Source organism: Pan paniscus, chromosome 15 (genome assembly GCF_029289425.2).
Source record: "Pan paniscus chromosome 15, NHGRI_mPanPan1-v2.0_pri, whole genome shotgun sequence".
Taxonomy (NCBI): Eukaryota; Metazoa; Chordata; class Mammalia; order Primates; family Hominidae; genus Pan; species Pan paniscus.
In genome coordinates, this window is record NC_073264.2 from 72,082,158 (window position 1) to 72,101,199 (window position 19,042).

The 19,042-nt window shown below is 36.9% G+C and overlaps 1 protein-coding gene across 10 annotated transcripts in view; it reads left to right on the forward strand.

Moving 5' to 3' along the window:
* The window catches only part of PCNX1 (pecanex 1), a 209,014-nt gene that overhangs the window by 56,801 nt on the left and 133,171 nt on the right, over positions 1-19,042 (forward strand). For 9 of the 10 annotated variants that reach the window (XR_010109817.1, XM_034937738.3, XM_034937744.3 and 6 more), the window contains 3 exons: positions 5,305-5,350; positions 6,129-6,218; positions 13,674-15,380. Coding sequence is in view for 9 of the 10 variants with exons in the window: in XM_034937738.3 (XP_034793629.1) it covers positions 5,305-5,350; positions 6,129-6,218; positions 13,674-15,380 (1,843 nt within the window). In the remaining variant the exon portion in view is untranslated. Of the gene's footprint in view, positions 1-5,304; positions 5,351-6,128; positions 6,219-12,633; positions 15,381-19,042 lie in introns of those variants that run through there. The other variant, XM_063596273.1, reaches the window with a different exon arrangement.

Sequence of the window (19,042 nt, forward strand, 5' to 3'; positions counted from 1 at the left end):
CTCAGCAGATGATTTCATTGGGTAGAGTAAAATTCCATGAACTTTGTTGGAAACGTTCATGGTCTTCTCTTAGCAGACCTTTACATAACTATAGGTTTTAGTAGTTGCTATGTCCGTCTTTTCATTATATAGAAGAAGAAATAGCTGATTTATATCAGGGTCTGGACTAGACCTCACTTCTCACTCCAGTCTTCTTGTTATCATATGACACAGCTTGTGGATTGAAACCATTCTTCTCTTTTCTGCCTGCTTTCTGTTCTAGAGACAGACTTAGTCATCTTTATTTTCTGGTCTAACTCTTCTTGTAACTATCCTACATTTCTCAAGATTTTCAAACACCTTATGGTGTTGACCCTTTCTTTTGCAGATGAGTACTTATTTATATGGCACTTTACAAGGCTCTACAGAGTAGATTTTCCTCTTTTTTTCTTCTGTCTTATATACTGCCTTGTGTACAGTTGACTTTAAATTAATGATTGCTAATTATCCTTATGTGTCTAGGTAATAAAACATTAGAGGTAGATCAGACCTAGCTTCTCATTTAACAAATGAGTAAATAGCAGATATAATTCTGCCAACTCTGTCCTGTAGTATTCTACTCTTCTGCATTGGTAGCCTTAAGAACAATGTTATGAAAAACACTATATGAATCAAAATCTTGAACAGGGTCTTGTTTTCTAATATATTTTGATAGAAGATTTGACTCTGATTAACATGTTCATGATTTAAAGTTAAAGTGAATGACTAAACTATTAAAGGTAACAGTTTTGAACCTAGTACCTTTCTCTCTTTTGTCTTTCTGTATCGTTACTACATAGCATCACTTTCTTTTTTTAACCTTGGCCTTCTAAACATGTACAGATCTAAAATCTTAGGTTTCCAGTTCTGTAAAACAAGTTAGTATTCTAGTTAAATTCTGTTTACTTAAAGAATACAGATACAAATAGCTTGACCAGGGCGACTGTTCTCTTGTGTGTTCATCACTGTATCATGCGGCTCATTCGGACTGATCTAGTGAGTACAGAACATGTAGGTTGTTAAATTTATCTTCCTTCCATAACAAGCTCATGGAATGGGAGATGTCAAGAGTTTTTTTGTTGTTGTTGTTTGTTTGTTTAAAGAATGTGAAAAGAGCTATGACATATTAATTAGATTGATACTTTTTTTTTCTGAGATAGAATCTTGCTCTGTCATCCAGGCTGGAGTGCAATGGCACAATCTTGGCTCACTGCAACCTCCATCTCACAGGTTGAAGCCATTCTCGTGCCTCAGCCTCCCAAGTTGCTGGGATTACAGGTGTCTGCCACCACACCTGGCTAATTTTTTTGCATTTTTAGTAGAGATGGGGTTCACCATGTTGTCCAGACTACCTCGAACTCCTGACCTCAGGTGGTCTGCCCACCTCAGCCTCCCAAAGTGCTGGGATTACAGATGTGAGCCACCATGCCCAGCCTTAGATTGATACTTTTTGTTTCAAATTTTACAATGCCTGTTTGAAGACAAGGGTTACTGTCCTTGATCCTGTTTTTTTGTTGGCCTTGTGTTTCTCTGTCTCTTTTTATAGAATGAAATAACTCAATTCTTGAATATGGCTGCATGTCTTGTATTCTTAATTAACCCTGGGCTTTCTTCTTATTGTCAGACGTAGGTAGTATCAGACCCCCAGAGAGTAAGCCTACATTTCTCCAATCATCTTTTGGAGACCTTTTTTCCTTTTTACAAAAAGGAAAGATGAAAGGGCCAGCAGTGGCCAGGCACTTTTGGATCCTGTGACCATGGCATCGTGTCTCTTGGAACTTGCCTGTTTGTTTTAGGGAGGGAGTCCCTTTTTGACTGTGATTAAAGCATGTGTGCATGTTGTTAAACACACAGCATACCTTTTACTTTAAATAATAACTTTTTAATAAAAATGGGCAAATATTGGAGGTTATTGTGCTACTTGGATTTTAGTGTTTTCATTTTATACTGTTTATGACAAAATAAATGGTTGACATAATTATTCTTACCCTTTAGAGAAGCTGAAGTGAGGAGGAAGAGTCTGGCTTTTTGCATATTGCTGGAGATATTACCATTATAGACATACTGTTGTTTCTTGTATGTATTTTATTATATAATGTGTAAGATACTGCTACACATTATCATATTTTATATAAATTTCTTGGGTACTAAACAGTGAACCCACTGACCATGGTAGCTACATCGTGGTCATTGTTACTATTCTTTCCTTCACCTCTGCCTTTCTCCCTTTCATCTTCTACCCACCATTTCCATTCTTTCTTTTCCCTACCTTTATTCCTCTCCTTACCTCCTTCTCTTTCCTTTTGTCACTTTTCTACCTTCAAATATTTTAGCGCCCAATAGTATTCAAGGCATTCTACTTAGTGTGGGTTGGGGAGTGGGTCTTATACTGAAAGAGATTGTGATCTCATAGTAGGTGTGATATAAGTAACCAAAGATAAAGATGTGATATATGTTACCAAGGGGCCAGGCGCGGTGGCTCACGCCTGTAATTCCAGCACTTTGGGAGGCCGAGGTAGGTGGATCACGAGGTTGGGAGATTGAGACCAGCCTGGCTAGTATGGTGAAACTCCGTCTCTACTAAAAATACAAAAAATTAGCTGGGTGTAGTGGCATGCACCTGTATTCCCAGCTACCCAGGAGGCTGAGGCAGGAGAATTGCTTGAACCCGGGAGGTGGAGGTTGCAGTGAGCTGAGATGGCACCACTGCACTCCAGCCTGGGCAACAGAGTGAGACTCCGTCTCAAAAAAAAAAAAAAAAAAAAAAAAGATAACAAAGTAAAAATTGCCGTAGGAATGGTACAGAAGAAGAGCTAATGATTTCATAGGATAAAATAATTGTTTCCAGCTGGAGAGACAGGCATGGCTTCTTGGGGCAGGTGGCCTTGCCTGATATGCTCTCTAGTTAGAAGTAACCTTTCTTCCCTGGTATCCATAATCCTTCCTATGGCACTTGTCATAGAGAAGAAACAGTGGAATATTTTAGTTTATGCAAAGCACTTAAATAAAAAACTTCACCCTCAAGTGTAAAAAGATACTGTTTTTTCTTAATCTTTACATTTTCATTTTTAGGAAATTTAATGAGTGAGGGTAAACAGGAAAATTAAAATAATCTATGTCATAATTGATTTATCATGAGCATTAATATCATTAAGTGTTTTTCTACAGTGACACTTTGGGGAATGCATTGCATTTGGATGTACTATAGTTTATATTCTGGAGCCCTGTTGTTTCACTTGTAAATAGTCATGATTCTTTTTGAGGGGAAGCATAATGCAGAAAAGTATGAAGAATAAAATATAACCACTCTATTATACCTGTTAAGAATGTTTTTGTCAACAAGTAATAGAATACTCAACTAATAGTGACTTAAAGAAATAGTTGTTTTTCACCTAAATCTGGAGGTGATTGTGTGGCATTTGTGTTCAGCAGCCTAATGTTAGGCCTCTGGATTGGCATCTCTGCAGTTCTCTAGGCTTTTTTCTCAGGGTTGCAGGACGAGCACAGCAGCTTCAATCAAGACCCTGTTTGAAAAGTTAGGAAGCAAGCAGTAGTGTGGGACAGAGATTTTCCTTGATCACTTTCTTCTCAGACACACAAAGACGTTTTCCTGAAGCCCTCCAGCAGATTCTCCCACACGTTCATTCACCAGAACTAGTTCATACACCTACCTCTAGACCAGGGATTGGGCGTACTTCTCATATATCAGAAGGTGTATGACCAATTTTGGAACAAAATAGGGAGATTGTTAAAGAAGGAGAAAGGGAATACTTTGAGCTTCTGAGCAAATGACTACCATATCCGTGTTTAAAAATTTTTTTTTAAGTTTAAATTCCTAGATGGGTATGCATAAAATGGTGTTTTTGTTTTCTTGTTTGTTTTTAAATTTCTGTCTAGGAATTTATATTTAATTCTAGCAGAAAAATAGCATATGTTAATTCTATAACTTATGTAGCAGGTGTTGTAAGAATGAAACTTTCTTTTGCGATAAAATGCTTTTTGGTTTTTTTGTTGCTGGCAAATTGCAATGTCGTTTATGGCTAATTGAAAGCAGAAATTAGGAAAAACTAGAAGAACCAAGCTTAATAAAATAGTTCAAAATTATTACAAAGCTTTTTTTTATTGGCTACCTCAAGAGTTTATTTGTAGTTTCAACGGATATATGTATGCATATTTTTATTTACTTTTTCACTGGCATGTAACTTACACAGCGTAGTGCACACCTTCAGTGTACAGCTAAGTGAATTTTTACATCTGTGTGCACCCATTCAGTTGCCATCCAGATCAAGAAAGGCCTTCATGTCCCTTCAAAGTCAACATTAACTTATATTTTGAGTGATTTCTTGTGATATACACCTACTAAATCAAACCAATGAAGAGGAAGATGTGGTAAAGTATAAAGTAGTATATGAATGTTCTTAATTTTATTTTACAGTGCTAACTTTGCTTGACTGTTTTCTTCTTTGAATCCATGAAAACGAGTTATAGGAAGAGTTGCTAAGACTTGTTGATTTAGTAACTGTTATGTTATCTTTGGTTTCCTTAATGTGTTTGTGGAATTTGTGGTATTTATTTATATGATTTTCATGGTAGTATAATAAATAATGGCTGTGAAATTTTAGGGAAGTGTTAAACTATCTTGAATATAAGCACTAAAAGCTCAACAATCAGGTTTTAATTTTCTCCTTATAGTTTGTGCTAAAAATTCATTTTTCATGGATGCCTTAGACTTTTATTGATTTATTTTTTAATGTTCTGTCTGTAAAGAAATACTTACTTTTGTCTCCAACTAAAAAAGGTACATAATGATACACTTACAATTCGATGGTTAGACTTATGCTGCACTTTGTAGTGTATGTTAATGTTTGTCTGCCAAACCTTCCTTTTATACCCTAAGAAGTCTAAATTTATTTCAGGTAGACATAAAGCCTGGTTTTGCTTTTGTTTATAACATGAACATGTCATGATGTAGTATAAAAATGATAATTGTATGACATGAGTTGCTTGAGATTGGAGGATCTGGCTCTGGGGGGGCTCCGTCAGTCCTGAGCATGCAGAGGGATTGGGTAGCTCCGCATATCAGTAAGACACACGCAGCCTGTGCCGCAGCCAACAGGTTGCGTGGCTCCAATAGAGCTTGTCCAACAAGTATCTTCTAATATTGATAAAAATGATCGATAACATGTTTTGATCATATAATTTTGTTTGATAATCTTGCTAGTGTGTATTGATAATGACATAGCTAGCATTTTAATTAGTTTTATTTACTTCATGTCATGTTTTCAGATTGGATCTGGTTCCTCGCGTCTTGGAACAGCAGCAACTATTAAAGGTAGGTGTGATCTAACTTAAAAGTTGCACCTGCCTTTCCCTTTCATTTTGGTTGTAATGAAGATAACAGTACTGTACATTCAAATGTAATGTAAAAAATCATTCTTGAAATTCTTTTATAGATAAAATTATTTATCTTATTAAAGGTTGGTTGACTTAAATTGTGTTCTCTTTCATCATCCAAATTTCACAAAAGTGTTTGACCACTTACATTACATTGCGTGAATTACATAAGTTTTGATCTATAAGAAACTTCCTTGCCCTTGAGGGAAAACACTTTTGTGGGTTTTAGTGGGGTTCATGGAAAACTAAGTAATTTGATGTGAAACCTTTTAATGTGGGCACAAATGAAAGAACAAAAAAGAGCAAGTTATTTTCTGCTATTTGATCTATTCAGATAAATTCATATTGTTTTCACCCTATAGTTTTTTAGGTTAATAATTTTCCCTGGGAAGGAAATTCATGTTGGGTCAAGTTATGTAATTTGCATTCCTTTTTAAATTCCACTTGTTTTTAAAGAAATAGTTTTATTAGTTTACATTTTGAAGCTTTCCACATTGTTTGGTTTGTAGTTCTGTGAGAATAATTAAGTGCTCTGATAGTCCATGATACTTCCTGCTAGTTCAGTGCATCTTCCATTATTGTAACCTTTGATACACAAAAACTACTTTAGTTGATAGACATTAGTACTCCTTGATGTATTAATACTTCCTTGGTTATGCCACCCTACAGCCTTACTGCTAATATAAGGTCCTCACATGTTTCTCTTAACTTTGTAGGAGATACAGACACTGCTAAGACTTCTGATGATATCAGTTTAAGTCTGGGCCAAAGTTCTAGTCTTTGTAAGGAAGGAAGTGAAGAACAAGGTAAGAACATTATACTTTACCATGATGTCATATACTGTGGTGACCAGTTAATTTGTAGAATATGCTGCATACAATTTGGCAGAAGTTTATAACAATTTAATATGATATTTAAGGAAACATTAACATAAAATGTTATGGGGATAGTAGTAATACAGAGTTACACATGCTTTTAGCTTACTTGAACTCAGTTATACATGTTCTGCCAGATAAACATGGAGAGAGAAATTCTATGAGCATATGCCCCAGAGTGAATATGAGATGGGAGATAAGAATCTGCTATTCTTTTAGTTGGTCAGACCAACTAGCCCAGCTTAGGGATAACCTAGTATGTAAAACAGTTACTTTCCATTCAGTACGATCTCTAAATGCCAGCTGCTTCATCTCTTGCCAACTGCAAAAACAGCAATACGTTTTGACATAGTGTCTTAGTCCATGTGCATTGCTATAAAGAAATACCTGAGATTGGGTGCCTTGTACTTGGGTGCTTTTTTGGAATTACAGTACCCTATCATTGTTTCTTTGCTTCTGTGGACTGCCCTATCTAACCCTATACCCCATTCCTAAAACTGTGGGCCGGGCGCAGTGGCTCATGCCTGTAATCCCAGCACTTTGGGAGGCTGAGGTGGGTGGCGTTCGAGACCAGCCTGGGCAACATGGCGAAACCCTGTCTCTACTAAAAATACAAAAATTATCCAGGGTAATGGTACACGCCTGTAATCCTAGCTACTCAGGAGGTTGAGGCACGAGAATCGCTTGAACCTGGGAGGCGGAGGTTGTAGTGAGCCGAGATCGTGTGACTGCACTCCAGCCTGGGTGAAAGAGCGAGACTCTGTCACAAATAGAGAAACACACACACACATACAGGTACATATGTATGTATGTATGTATGTACTGTGTGGTATGGAAACTTTTTTAAAACAATTAAAGGTGAATCAACTGGCTGTGGTGGCTGATGCCTGTAACCCCAGCATTTTGGGAGGCCAAGGCAGGAGGATCGCTTGAGTCCAGGAGTTTGAATCCAGCCTGGGTAACATAGTGAGATGCCTGTCTCTACAAAAAATAATAAAAAAAATTTACCCGGGCATGATGGTGTGTGCCTATAGTCTCAGCTACTTGGGAGGCTGAGGTGGGAGGATCGCTTGATCCCAGGAGGTTGAGGCAGCAATAAGTTGTGGTAGTGCCACCGCACTCCAGCCTGGGCAACAGAGGGAGACCCTTTCTCTCTCTCTCAGTCAATCAACCAATCAAATCAGTCAATATCAATTTCTTTGAGAATTATAATATCCTTTTCTATAATATGAGACCATCACAGTGTCTCAACAACTAGATAATAATCTCAGAGGGGTTGGTGCCCTTGTGTTTAGGGATTATATATCTTATTTTATATCTGGAAAGTACCATATGCAAACAAGATTTTTATAGTCTGGCAGGTTGGGAGTTATATACACACAAATCTACCCTTGCAACTATACATTAACATAGACAGTGATGTCTAACATGCACTGGGTGCATACTATTGGCCAAGTTTGGGGTCAACATACTTTTCTCTAAAGGACCAAATAGCTTTGTAGGCCGTGTGGTCTCTCTTGCTACTCAGCTACTCAACTCTGCCATTGTAGAGTGAAAGGAGTCATAAACGATACATAAATAGTGGGCATGGCTGTGCCATCCTAAAATTTGGTTTATAAAAACAAGTTTGAGGGCTGGATTTGGCTTCATGGGACTTAGTTTGTCAACCCCTGGTTTAAGTCCTCTTCTAAGCATTTTATATGCATTTACCCAGTTAATCTTCACTATAAACGTTTGAAGTTGGCACTGTTATTATTCTCACTTTACAGATGAGCATGTTATTGCTTAGAGAGAAATTATAAGAAACTTGCTCAAAGTCCCACAGCTACAAAGTGACAGTCCTATAATTCAAATCTAGTTTTGAATTATGCTTTTTAAAATCTATGCTATACTACTTTATATAGTTTTAAAACTTGCTTTTATCATGCAACATTTTTCCATATGTTTAACATTTAACAAATATTGTCGAGTACTCTTGGCACTGTTTTAAGTACTGGAAATAAATCAGTGAACAAAAAGACAAAAAGTTCCACCCTCATGTGGCTTCTATACTATTAATATGGAATCATACTGGTAGCAATCAACATATACTGTAGTAAGTAGAGACAGAAGATAGGGATTGGTGGGGACTAGGGAAATTTTAATTTTAAATAGAGTAGTTGAGGGCAGGCTTCTCTGAGAGCAAAGACCTGAAGGAGGAGGAGTGAGCTCTCAGGATATCTGAGGGGAGGGGCCCCCTCCACGCAGAGGGAACAGCAAGGGCAAAGCCCTAAAGCAAGAGCATGCCTGTCAGGTTTGAGAAATATTGTGGCTGGCTCAGAGTAAGTGAAGGGCCAAACAGTATGGAGTTTTGCAAGCCATTTTCAAGGTGCTAATTTTAATTCTGAGTGAGATAAGGAACTGCTAAAGGGTTGTATTTCATTTCAGTGGAATCACTCCGGCTCCTATTTTGAGGAATATATTAAAAGGGGCAAAAGTTGAAGCAGGGACCTCACTCAGCAGATTATTGCAGCAATCCAGAACACAGATCAGAGTAGTGAGAAGTAGTCTGACTGTGTGTGTAGAAGATACTAAGAAGACAGGTTATGGATTTGGATATACTATGTGAGAGAAGTAGTGGTCATAGATGAAGGCTTTTGAGTTACGCATCAGGGAGGATGGGGGCCCGCCAACTGAAAGGGGAAAGACTGAGGAGGAGCAGATTCAGGAGGGGGAGAGCAAGGGTGGTAAGTTAGGGGGTTCAGTTCAGGGCCTATCAGGTGCTGTTAGACCTGTAAGCAGCAATGAGTAGATAAGAGAGGTCCAGATTTCAGGTAAGAGGTCTAGGTTGGGGGTTTTAGATTCAGGAGTTGTCAGTGGATAAATAAAAACAACAAAAATCAGTCATGTCAGTTAAGGGGTTGGGTATTATGAAGTTGGTGAAGTATCAGGGCAAGCATACTTGTTAGCTGCTTGGGGTTTATGTGGCCTTGACTTCTTGATCCAAATCCCTTTTCTTGGCTTTGGTTTGGCGCCACCTAGTGGCAAATGTTCATGCTGGCTTAAATATCGTTTGGTACTCTTACTCCTCTGGTTTGGATTTACAGGATGATAGCCTTTAGTTGGTTAACAGTTAGTTGATTAGTTGGCACTCATTTTGTCACATGATTCAGGATGACTGGGGGAAAACAGGATATTGGGGTATATCTTCAACTTTTTCACTTCTAAGATAATCTACAGTTTCCCTACCTCTCGCTCATACCTTCCCTATCCAAGATCAGAACTTCAGACCGTCCCCATGGGAATATGAGGGCTGGGTAGAAGGTAGAGGAACTAGTTACAGGTATTTCTGAATTTTAGTTTGTCATGGGGATAGAAAACTGGATGAGATTTACAAAGAGGGAGTATAGGTAGAAAAGTGAAAAGTTCTAGCTGGGTGTGGTGACTTACCCCTATAATCCCAGCACTTCGAGAGGCCAAGGTGGGAGGATCGCTGGAGGCCAGGAGTTCAATACCAGCCTGGGCAACATGGTGAAGCCCTGCCTCTAAGAAAAAATACAAAAAATTACCTGGGTGTGGTGCAGTGTACCTGTAGCTCAGCTACCCAAGAGGCTGAGGCAGGAGGATTGCTTGAGCCTAGGAGATCAAGACTGCAGTGAGCCATGATTGCAGCACTACACTCCAGCCTGAGTGACAGAGCAAGACTCTGTCTCAAAAAAAAAAAAAAAGAAAGAAAAAGTGAAAAGTTTTAAGATGTGAACCCTGAGCCTCTTTAGTTTAAGAAGTCCAGGAGACTGAGTAGGAACAACTAGTGAGATCAAAGGAAAACCAAGACTGTTATCCACCTGTGTTCAAGGAGAATGGATTGACCAGCTTTGTCAAGTGCTGCCGATAGGTCAGGTGACATGCAGACTGAGACTTGACCATTGGATTGAACAATTTAGGGGGTGTTGGTGACCTTGATAAGCACGGTCTTAGGGGAGTTGAATTGGAATACAAAGAGAATTGGAGGAGAAGAATCAGACAGTGAATACAGACAACTCTTTCAGTGAATTTTTGTAAAGGTGATAGCAAGCAGGAGAAGTAAAGATAAGGGAGGGATTTCGATTTTGTAAGATGTTGTAAGAGATATAACAACATGTTTGTATAATTGATTATTATCCATAATCAATTGATAGGGATGATCAGAGAGAGAAAGAAGGTATGATTTTTGTTTATAAAAGTAACATATATGTTAACTTTAGAAAATATAGTTAAGTATGAAGAAAAAATTTAGACCTCTGCCACTGATAAATTTTTTTTGCATATCATTGTTTCATATTTTTTTTGCTTTGATATAATTCAGTGGTTTTTAGAATATTATGCATCCATCACCACTATCTAAATCCAGAACATTTTCATTACTCCAGTAAGAAACCTGTACCCATTACACTCCCCATTTCCCCTTCAAGCAGCCCCTGACAACCTCTAGTTTACTGTTTCTTTGAATTTGCCTATTCTGGACATTTCATATAAACACAATTATATGTGTTTTTTTTTTTTAATGTGTCTGGCTTCTTTCACTTACCTTATTCTGGCATGTATCAGGATGTTATTTCTTTTTATGGCTAACTGTGGTATATCACTTTTCGCATTTATAAAAATATATGCACATATACCATTAGCATTCATTTAAACTTACAGAACTGGAATTGTGGGTTTTTTTTCTTTCTTTTTTTTTTTTTTTTTGAGGAGTCTCGCTCTGTTGCCCAGGATGGAGTGTGCAGTGGTGTATTTTTAGTAGAAATGGGGTTTCACCATGTTGGCCAGGCTGATCTCGAACTCCTGACCTCGTGATCCACCTGCCTCGGCCTCCGAAAGTGCTGGGATTACAGACGTGAGCCACTGCACCCAGCCAGTGCCACCTTTTTCACTTAATTATTTTCTCATGTTATTACATAATCTTTGAAAATGTTTTTAGTGCCTGTATGAAATTATTAGTGGACCACATATTCAATCATTATTTATAGGACATTGTTATACTTTTTGTGCTTTAAGAACTTTTATAATGTGACATGAACAACTTTGTGCTAAAAACCTTGTACGCATATTTGACTCTATCCTTTAGCAACAATTTCTTACCTTCAAGGTAAGAATACCTTTTCAAGTTTCTTGGCCATATTGCCAGATTGCTTTAAGAAGGTTACACCAGTTGGTACCACCATGAGCAGTATGTCTTTCTTATTCTAAACGCCACTAATAACAATTATTTTAAAAAAAGTTTGATTCGATGAAAAATGTATCTTTTTGTGTTGATTTGAGCCTCTTAACTTTGATATAATCTTTTTCATATGGGTAACAGTAAGAAAAAATATATTTACCTGAAAATTTCCTGAAACCACCGAAATTCTTTCTGACAAAATTAAACCTTTTGTGGTATATTTGTTTAGCAGTATCAAAAAAAGTGCATGTATTAAAGTAAGTTTGGCTGTGTCTTTTAAAATGAAATACTTACATTTCTGTTTTATTAATTTATCAGAAGGAAGTTGGTTTTGATCATTAGCATTAAAAAAAACTTTTGTTATCTTAGATTTAGTGATTTTCAACTACTTGCTCAGAGTCGATAAGTTTTCTGTAAAATTCATATCCTTGAAATGTGAATATCACACCAACCGATAATTGCTTATTAGAGATAAAGAGTTTTTAGAAATAACATTATAATTTAATACTACAAAACGTACAATGCTAGCTTTTAAATTTTGATATTTAGAAGATATAAGAACGCAATTACAGTAGCAGCTGTGTTGGGAAAATAATAAAGAACAGGGGTTTTACTTATCTTGAAAACTTTAAAATGTAAAATAAAGTGTAATTGGACATTTATACACTATAATTTTTATGGTACACTCCAGAGGCTATCCGTGAATTTTTAATTAATTAATCATAGCTAAATCTACATTTAGATTTTTAAAGACTACATAAACATTTTTAATAACTCATTCCTTTCTTTTAATCTTAGGGGGAAATGTCTGCTTTGGTCATTGAGATTCTACTGGGAAGACTCAGATTTACTATAGAATCTGTTATTTTACTTTGTCTATCCAGCTATGACAAGACAATAATTTTTCTTTTTATTGAACTAACAGCAGGTTCAGATGTCCTTGTCTGTCAAAACATATATTTAAAAATCAGCTATTTTGCAGTTTGGTTGTCAAGCTATATTCCAAGATAAATTACAATGTAGGTAGGTAGGTAGATACATTGATTTATATCTATATTTACATTTGTATATATAGTATGTATGATAAGTCACTAATCACTGGTCTGGATGGAGGGTTAAAGCAGTGGTCTTACAGATACAAGAAGGTAAGTATTTTTTTCATGAAGTATTTTTTAATTGCTATACCAATAATGAAAGATAAAATGCAGTATTTTGCTCTGTAATTATTGCTGTTTTTACCATTCTGAACAGCAAGAGGATGTCTTACATCATTATATCTTGTTTAGGCATTGGTCAGCCTATTTTTGTTTGTTTGTTTCTGATTACTCTAGGTTTTCTTGATTTGTGAAATAATCGTATTAGCTTTTTGAAAGGATTTTAATATTGTGTTAGTAAGGTAGAATAATGATAGCCACCTTTAATTGTGACGGCATTGTGTCAAGCAATATATGTCGTTAACTCAGTTATTCCTTGCCTGTGACTCAGTGAAGTTGATGTCCCATTTTACAGATGAGGAAACAGATTTACAGGGGGGTAACCCAAAGTTACCAAGTTAGTAAGTTGGAGATAGAGCTTGCATAGAAATCCAGGCCTATTTTAAGTATAGTCCTTTGTTGCTCTTTCTTTCTTTTTTTTTTTTTTTTTTTTTTTTTTTTTGAGACAGAGTCCTGCTCTTTTGCCCAGGCTGGAGTGCAGTGGTGCGATCTTGGCTCACTGCATGCTCCGCCTCCTGGGTTCACACCATTCTCCTGCCTCAGCCTCCCGAGAAGCTGGGACTACAGGCGCTCGCCACCACGCCTGGCTAATTTTTTTGTATTTTTAGTAGAGACGGAGTTTCACAGTGTTAGCCAGGATGGTCTTGATCTCCTGACCGTGTGATCCACCCACCTTGGCCTCCCAAAGTACTGGGATTACAAGCGTGAGCCACTGCGCCCGGCCCCTTTGTTTCCTCTTAATTTTATTGTTGATAGTCTATAGAACTCTTTCTGAGGCCAGTTGAAGAACTCAAAGATTTGGAAGTTCAGTTCATTTCATGAGTAGAATGCTTTCTTTGTGCAGCTGTGAAACAGAAATCAGCTCTTTGGAGAACTACTTGAGAAATTATTTATACTTGATTTACTGTATGCAGTGAATTCTTTCCATTGTTAAACAGTAGGAAAGCAGATCATACATTTATTTTAACATTTCAAAATATGTGTTTGAAACAGATTTGGCAGCTGATCGGAAGCTCTTTCGTCTTGTCTCCAATGACTCCTTCATCTCTATTCAGCCTTCCTTATCCTCTTGTGGACAGGACTTGCCAAGGGACTTCAGTGACAAAGTGAACCTGCCAAATCATAACCACCACCACCATGTTGATCAGTCTCTGTCCAGCGCCTGTGACACAGAAGTAGCTTCTCTTGTACCTTTACACTCACACTCTTATAGAAAAGACCACCGGCCGCGAGGTGTACCACGGACTTCTAGCTCTGCTGTGGCTTTTCCAGACACTTCACTGAATGATTTTCCCCTTTATCAGCAAAGACGTGGATTAGATCCAGTTAGTGAGTTAGAATCTTCCAAGCCTCTTTCTGGATCCAAAGAATCCTTGGTGGAAAATTCTGGTTTATCTGGGGAATTTCAGCTTGCTGGTGACTTGAAAATCAATACTTCTCAGCCACCCACAAAAAGTGGGAAGAGCAAACCTTTGAAAGCAGACAAAAGCATGGACAGCTTGAGGAGCCTGAGCACACGGAGTAGTGGGTCAACAGAAAGCTACTGCAGTGGAACGGACCGGGACACTAACAGTACTGTCAGCAGCTATAAAAGCGAGCAGACCAGCTCAACTCACGTAGAGAGCATCCTGTCAGAGCATGAGGAGTCTCCTAAAGCAGGAACAAAAAGTGGGAGGAAGAAAGAGTGCTGTGCAGGCCCAGAGGAGAAGAATAGCTGTGCCAGTGACAAAAGGACTAGCAGTGAAAAGGTTGCTATGGAAGCGAGTACCAACAGTGGGGTTCACGAGGCCAAGGACCCCACCCCCTCTGATGAGATGCACAACCAGAGAGGTCTCAGCACCTCTGCATCTGAAGAAGCCAATAAAAATCCCCATGCAAACGAATTTACTTCCCAAGGGGACAGACCACCTGGGAACACTGCAGAAAACAAAGAAGAGAAGAGTGATAAGTCAGCTGTTGCTGTGGATTCCAAAGTGCGTAAAGATGTTGGTGGAAAGCAAAAGGAAGGGGATGTTCGACCTAAATCTTCTAGCGTAATCCATCGGACAGCTTCTGCCCACAAGTCAGGCAGGAGACGCACAGGAAAAAAACGGGCTAGCAGTTTTGATTCAAGCCGGCATAGGGACTATGTTTGCTTTCGAGGTGTTTCTGGTACCAAGCCACACAGTGCTATATTTTGTCATGACGAAGACTCTAGTGATCAAAGTGACTTGAGTAGAGCATCAAGTGTTCAGTCTGCTCACCAGTTCAGCAGTGATAGCTCTTCTAGCACCGCTTCTCATTCCTGTCAGTCTCCTGAGGGCAGATACAGTGCTCTAAAGACCAAACACACTCATAAAGAAAGGGGCACAGACTCTGAACACACGCACAAAGCTCATTTGGTTCCTGAAGGAACCAGCAAAAAGCGTGCAACACGACGGACTTCTAGCACAAATAGTGCCAAGACTCGTGCCCGAGTGTTGAGCCTGGACAGTGGCACAGTAGCATGTTTGAATGACTCAAACAGGTTAATGGCACCTGAAAGTATAAAGCCCTTAACCACTTCAAAATCAGATCTTGAGGCCAAAGAGGGAGAGGTGCTAGATGAGCTATCTTTATTAGGACGGGCTTCCCAGTTAGAGACAGTCACTCGATCTAGGAATAGCTTGCCAAACCAGGTTGCATTTCCTGAAGGGGAAGAGCAAGATGCAGTCAGTGGAGGTAAGTAAACTGTAAGAAGAGATTTCTCTAAGACTCACTGCTTTTTCGTACTATTAATTAGAGTAGTACTTACTAAAATATGCTTCTGTTAATATTCCCCCTTCCACTGTGTTATTAAAATAAGCTTTCTTGAATGAAGAAGTAGGTGGTTATCTTAGAAAAGGTTTTGGTATGAACACCAAGAACATATTTTTTGGTTGCAATACTTGAATACGTCAATTTGTTCTTGATGGTGTCAAGAACACCAGTTTCTAAGCCAGTTGCCACCTGTTATTGTTTTGCTGGGAATAACAAAAATTAGCCCCCTTCCTTTTTATAGCAATAGCAACAATAAAATATATAATTATTTAAGGGCACCAAACCAGTTTTAATCAACTCTTATACAGTATATGACACTGAACTTTCAAAATTAGATCACTCAGCCTATTATATAAGAGTTTTACAAATATTACTTTAGATCTGATTATGTACATTGAGAATTGTGGCTCTTTTTTTAAGTCTGTATCTTTGGTTTTATTTCTTGCTTACTCAAGTTTTAGGCGTTACGAAAATACTATTTTTTTCTATAATTTCACACATTATTCTTAAAGTTTATTAAATTCAGATTTGTAGTGTATATTGACATTTGGTATCCATTAATTGATGTAAGATGCCCCCATAATAACAGTGATGGTGTTCTGGTTAAAGTAATAGCTTATTTATTTCAGGTTTTTGGAGAATTGTGCAAATTTGGATAGGTGATTTTATATTCTGTCAGTGTGTGTTGGCCTCTTTATTTCAGAGTTATTTCTTGCTGTGTTCTTCTGCCCAAGATAGTTTATTTGGTTCTGGTTTTTATGGAATCTGCTTCTTGAATAGAATCAGAAAAATCAGGTCTTTTGTTGTTAGTACCTTAGCATTTTTAGCCTCTACCCCTATTCCCTTTATTTATGCTTGTATCATTAGTTTTAAAGTTATAGTCTGTTTGATACAGTAATGTTCAGTCATTTATTAAAAGTTAAGCTGGATTTTGTTTGTACAAACATTATGAAACATATGAATATATGCTTTTTCTCAAAGATGTTAATTTCACCCGAAGTATTTTAAAAGTCCATATTGTGGTAAACATTTTCTTAGATTTTTTGGGGGGTCAAGTTTCTAGCCAGATTAATTTCTAATGGGAACGTAAAGAAATTTTCTAGTACCTAAAGAAGAATATAGTTTATCAAACCTAAATATTGAGAACTAATTATATCTGAAGTGGTTATAACCATTTGGTGACAGTAGAGTAATTAAATTCCCTCGAGGCTTTGACCTGGATATAGTTCTCTTTTTTTTTTTTTTTGTAAACAACCTGAAATGCTTGTAGTGATTTCTCACACAAATCATACCAGATATGTTCACAGTATGCAAGAAACCATTGGATTTTAAAATATAGCTTAATTTTTAAAGTTATCAAAATGAATTTTAAGTCAACATGCTATGATAGAAAAATATTGCTGTTCTGAATATTGTGGAAATGTAAATACTGAAAAAATATGTACAAAAATATGTAGTAAATTCATGCCTTTATATTTAAAATGTCATTTCCTTTTCATGGGGACTGTGAGGTGTTCTGTTTTTTAGGAAAAGTTACCTGAAAGGTGTTATTTGCTTCTCAGTGCTGTTCTTTAAGCTATATTAGCCCTTGTCTTTCCAGGCTCTAGCTTTTGTTTTCTTTTGTTTGTACTGCTTTTTTTTTTTATTTAAATAACTCAATTAAATGTTAATAAGAGATAATGAAATAAAAATATCTGCTTTGGTGGAAGAAATGTAATAGTCTGTGGGCTGTTTAAAAACATTTTTTTGCCTAGGGCAGGCATTGCACAGGCTTTTTAAATTTGAGCTTCATTGGGTTTAGAATACAAATAAGAGCAAAACTAAAGCACTTAAATGTGTTGGGGGTTTTTTAATTGGTTTTTATCATAACTAAATATAGGGGTTTTGTTGGGAGTTTACTTGGGCTTTTTGAAAGGTTGGAGGTGGTAGAAGGGGATTTGTTTTGGTTCTTATTATTTAAAAATTACAGAGACTCTCAAATACTGTTTAAAGATACTTGTTTATGTTAACATTATCTGTTACAGTCCTGTCTGACAATTTAGAAGAAATGTTTCTGGGCTATCCTTCCTTACATACTGTACTACTGAAACCTGTCAACCATCATGTTACTGCTTGGCCATTCATATACCTATGCATAAACCATAGGTAGATTTTATCCTAAAGAATATGAAGGTGTCGATAAGTTCTCCAACGATTTCTTTTCATTTTATTTTAAGGTAGGTGGTGGTGGTAGTGTAGAGAGATGGAATTTAGGAAATAGACTTTAAAGTACTAAAATAAAGTACGCTAAAATAGGAGGTAATCTAGTTTAGTGACATGGAGTCAGATACCTTTGTTAGTATGTGGGCTCCACTGTTGTGACTCTAGGAAAGCTACTTACAAACCTCAGCTTCCTCATCTTAAAATGAGATGATTATAGTATCTATCTCATAGGGTTGTTGTGAGGACTAAGGAGTTAAGTTCCTGGCACACAGTAAATGCTTACTAGTGCTGCTGTGACTGTTCAAGGCCAGTTAGTTATGCTGCACAGTGTAGCCTGTCGTTTAACCTTACTAATTCAGTGGTATAAAATTAAAGTAGAAGAAAGTGATTAAATGTAGAAATAAACTAGAGATAGTCTAAGTGTGCCATTGTGAAACTCAATAGTAAAAATAAAAAATTCTGATTCCCTAGTTTCTTACATAATGCCAATAGGAAAAACATTTTTATTAACATCAATTTAGTGACATGGACCTTATTTTGGCAGTAATATGTCATATAACATCTTTTTTAGTCACGTAACAAGTGATTGTTTTCATACGCCCTGTCGTCATTAGTCAAGTTCTTTGGTTAAAACTGAATTTCATCAATAATGGTTTGTGATTACTGAGACAGGAAATATGTTTTAAGTTCAAACTAAGTCATTTTCTGTTGATCTCTTGTTTTGTACTTAATTTTTCTTTTTAAATTATAAGGCATATCTTTATGACTAATATTTTAAGAAATGAAAACTACATAGAAGCTATATGGTAGAAAAATGTCCTGTGTTTTCTAGCCTGTATTACTTTTAAGGAAGTCGTTTTCTTTTGGACCGTTTAAACTTATTTCCTGTGTGATTCAATACTGTTGTTATAGCATATTTTCTGTGTCACTTAATGGATTACAAAGAATAGCCCGAGTGGAGAGGTTTGTGTTTACTTACTATTCTTTGTGCTTTTTTTCTGAATTGTTTAACTTCTATTTCTCTGTGAAATTTATTTTAAATATAATGTTTGAGTCACTATTCTGTAAGCATGAAATAGGATCCTAATATAATATTGTGTTGGGAACCAAAAATAATCTTCAAAGAAACAATTATTTAAAGAAAAGTCAGATCTTTTCAATAAAAATTTATGAGGGTTCGTGCTATACACATAAATTGAAGGTGTGTTATTTTGTACCCAGATATCATTGAGCATTAGACAGAAGATAAAGACCAGTAAACAGACAATAAAATGCAAATTGTAGCTTTTGTACTTTACTAAATAGAAGGACTCTCAAGTCTAATAAACTTAATTTTCTGATTTCCCAGTCCACATGGAAAGTTAGAAGCAGTAAATTAGTAG